Source organism: Limulus polyphemus, unplaced genomic scaffold (genome assembly GCF_000517525.1).
Source record: "Limulus polyphemus unplaced genomic scaffold, Limulus_polyphemus-2.1.2 Scaffold5820, whole genome shotgun sequence".
In the NCBI taxonomy this organism is placed as follows: domain Eukaryota; kingdom Metazoa; phylum Arthropoda; class Merostomata; order Xiphosura; family Limulidae; genus Limulus; species Limulus polyphemus.
Window position 1 is genome coordinate 3,099 of NW_013671430.1, and position 2,911 is coordinate 6,009.

The 2,911-nt window shown below is 35.2% G+C and overlaps 1 protein-coding gene across 1 annotated transcript in view; it reads right to left on the reverse strand.

The window, feature by feature from the left end:
- LOC106473026 (calsenilin-like) overlaps nucleotides 1–2,911 on the reverse strand; it is a 24,640-nt gene that overhangs the window by 3,053 nt on the left and 18,676 nt on the right. Inside the window, exon 5 of the mRNA XM_013933701.2 lies at nucleotides 1,827–2,039. Coding sequence (XP_013789155.1) covers nucleotides 1,827–2,039 — 213 coding nt within the window. The remainder of the gene's footprint in view (nucleotides 1–1,826; nucleotides 2,040–2,911) is intronic.

Below are 2,911 nucleotides of genomic sequence, written 5' to 3' on the forward strand. Positions count from 1 at the left end.
GTGACGGTCAATCCCGCTATTCGTTGGTAAAAGAGTAGCCCAAGAGTTGGCGGTGAGTGGTGATGACTAGCTGCCTTCCCTTCCCTCTAGTCTTTCATTACTAAATGAGGGACGGCTAGCGCAGATAGCCCTCGTGTAGCTTTGCGAGAAATTCAATAAATCAAATAAACAAATCGTACTATTTAATTACAATAACCCAACAATTGGCAAAAAGTACAGTTATTTGTTTAGTTTGTGTCCATCATTTGCTGTGTCTGTAAGTGTGCCGCTTTCCCAGAGGGAGCCAAGTGCTATTGACTAGTTAGTTGCCTTTCCTAAAGTCTTATCAATTCAAAATTAGGGACGGCTAACGCAAATAACTCTTGTTTAGCTCGCGGTGAATATCCGAAACAAACAAACAATACATCTATTTATGAGAATAAAATTGACGCTAATTTATAACGAATTCGGTTCGTATTTTCAGGGTTTGGCATATTAGGCTTTCTTTCTTGTACTCGTCCTTCCGTTAGCGTTAAGCTCGGGAGCTTATAACGCAAATAATTCGGGGTTTGGTCTCCGCGGTGGGAATAGCACAGATAATACACTCCACCACACGTTACACCTTGGTTACTATTTCATTAGATAAAAAATAACTAACTCGCAACTCTTCATATATAAATTTTTCCAAGACCAAATATTCCCTCTAATGACAATAATAATAATCCCACCACTGAATTTAATCTGGACAAAAAAAAAGCTATTCGAATTCCACACTTATCATCTGCATTTAGTTGTTTTATAATTTTTTTAATGTTTGTTTCTGAATTTCGCGAAAAGCCTTACACAAGGATTATTTGAGCATAGCCGTCCCTAACTTTGAGCCGATATACTAGAAGGAAGACAGCTAGCTGACAGCCCTCACTGCCAACTCTTGAGCCACTCTTTTCTCATCGAATACTTGGATTTGACTGTCACTCTTATAACGCACATATGGCTCCAAAGTGCGGCAAAGGTACGCAAACCACGAATCATCAATTTCACAGTGTAGGCACGATAACTACTGGCTGACTTGTCTCATTTTTTACGAACTTAACGCTACTAAATTATAATTTGGCATAAAAAAAATTGATCATATTTCAAAGTAAACGTCTTATAGCAGTCCGACATATTCGTCAGTTTCATTTGGTATCGAGCTGGATTTTCCTCTAGTATTTTAACAAAAACAATTAGTGTTGGTTATCTACAAAATATATATATGGCATAAAAAATATACCATATACAGTTAAAAAATAAATGAAAGTACTTTAAAGCCACGAACGTAAGCCTATTGAGGTGATGTAATAATTCACGAGCCTTTTCTACATTCCTCGCTGTCACCTTGGGCCTACCTATAAAATGGACAGCGATTTCGAGAAATGACACAAAACTGCAAGGGAGAACCGAGTTATTCCCGAAATGCCTTAAATTAACAATGTTTTTCTCAGTTTTACGCCCATCTCATTAACGTGACTCCACGTGTTTTTTGTAAATAATGGTTCAAATTAATAAAATGTTATCTGTAAAAGAAATTAATAATATTTCATTTTCAATGAAGAGTATTAATATAAATCGAGGAAGGTTTTTTAAATAAGTACACTTGGTCTGAAAAAAAAAAGGATTTTACAATAATCGTAAAAAAACATTTTCCGGGCCTAACCCTTAAAAATAGCTAAAGCACTGTATTTCTTTCTAGAATTTAAAGGGGGTTATTAGTAAATACTAGGTAGGATATGTGTTGATTTGAGCTAAAATAGTAATAAACAATAGCATTTATTTGAAAACAATGTTATTACTTGACGGTCCCTTACGTGAAAAATTCGCTCAACGTGTTCCCTAGCAGAATGTTCATGAACTACAGGCTCGGTGTACTGACCAAGCATCTCGTAAATAGAAGATACCACGTGCAACATCTCCTGCTTACTGATGAATCCGTCTCCGTTAATGTCATATAGGTCAAAAATCCATTTAAGTTTTTCTGTAACTGGACCTCGCGAGATGGATGACAGCAAACTGATGAATTGCTGAAAAAAAAAGCAATATAAAGTTTTAATTTCGGTTAACTTACTAGTTGTATTTTCCAAGTTACTCTCGTCATTCTCACTGAAGCGTAAACAAAATTAACAATCTCGTTTCATTGTCTTACTTGTCATCCCCACTTATTTCGTATCTTAATCATCTTTCTTAGTTTATACACCGGGAAATTAAAGTCTAAGTAAACTGTTCTCAACATTTAAATATATTTTGGCTGTCACTATTGTGATTTTTATTGCTAAAGTGTTACAATTATAGATCTTTTAAAACTGATAAAATGATAGTCATCTCAACATACTGAAGCTCTTTATCAACGACCCTCGGTGGTGCAGTGAAAAGTCTCTGGGTTTATAACACTAAATTCGAGTTTCGATACCTGCGGTTGGCAGAGCACAGATAGTCCATTGTATAGCTCTGTGTTTTACAACAAACAACAATCTCTATGAAAGTGTCATTAATTCTATGAGTAACTGGGTGTATTTGTCAGTTCTCGTTATTTTCTCGATAATTCTATGAGTAACTGGATGTATTTGTCAGTTCTCGTTATTTTCTCGATAATTCTATGAGTAACTGGGTGTATTTGTCAGTTCTCGTTATTTTCTCGATAATTCTATGAGTAACTGGATGTATTTGTCAGTTCTCGTTATTTTCTCGATAAGTCTATGAGTAACTGAATGTATCTGTCAGTTCTCGTTATTTTCTCGATAACTCTATGAGTAACTGGATGTATTTGTCAGTTCTCGTTATTTTCTTGATAATTCTATGAGTAACTGGATGTATCTGTCAGTTCTCGTTATTTTCTCGATAATTCTATGAGTAACTGGATGTATTTGTCAGTTCTCGTTATTTTCTCGATAATTCT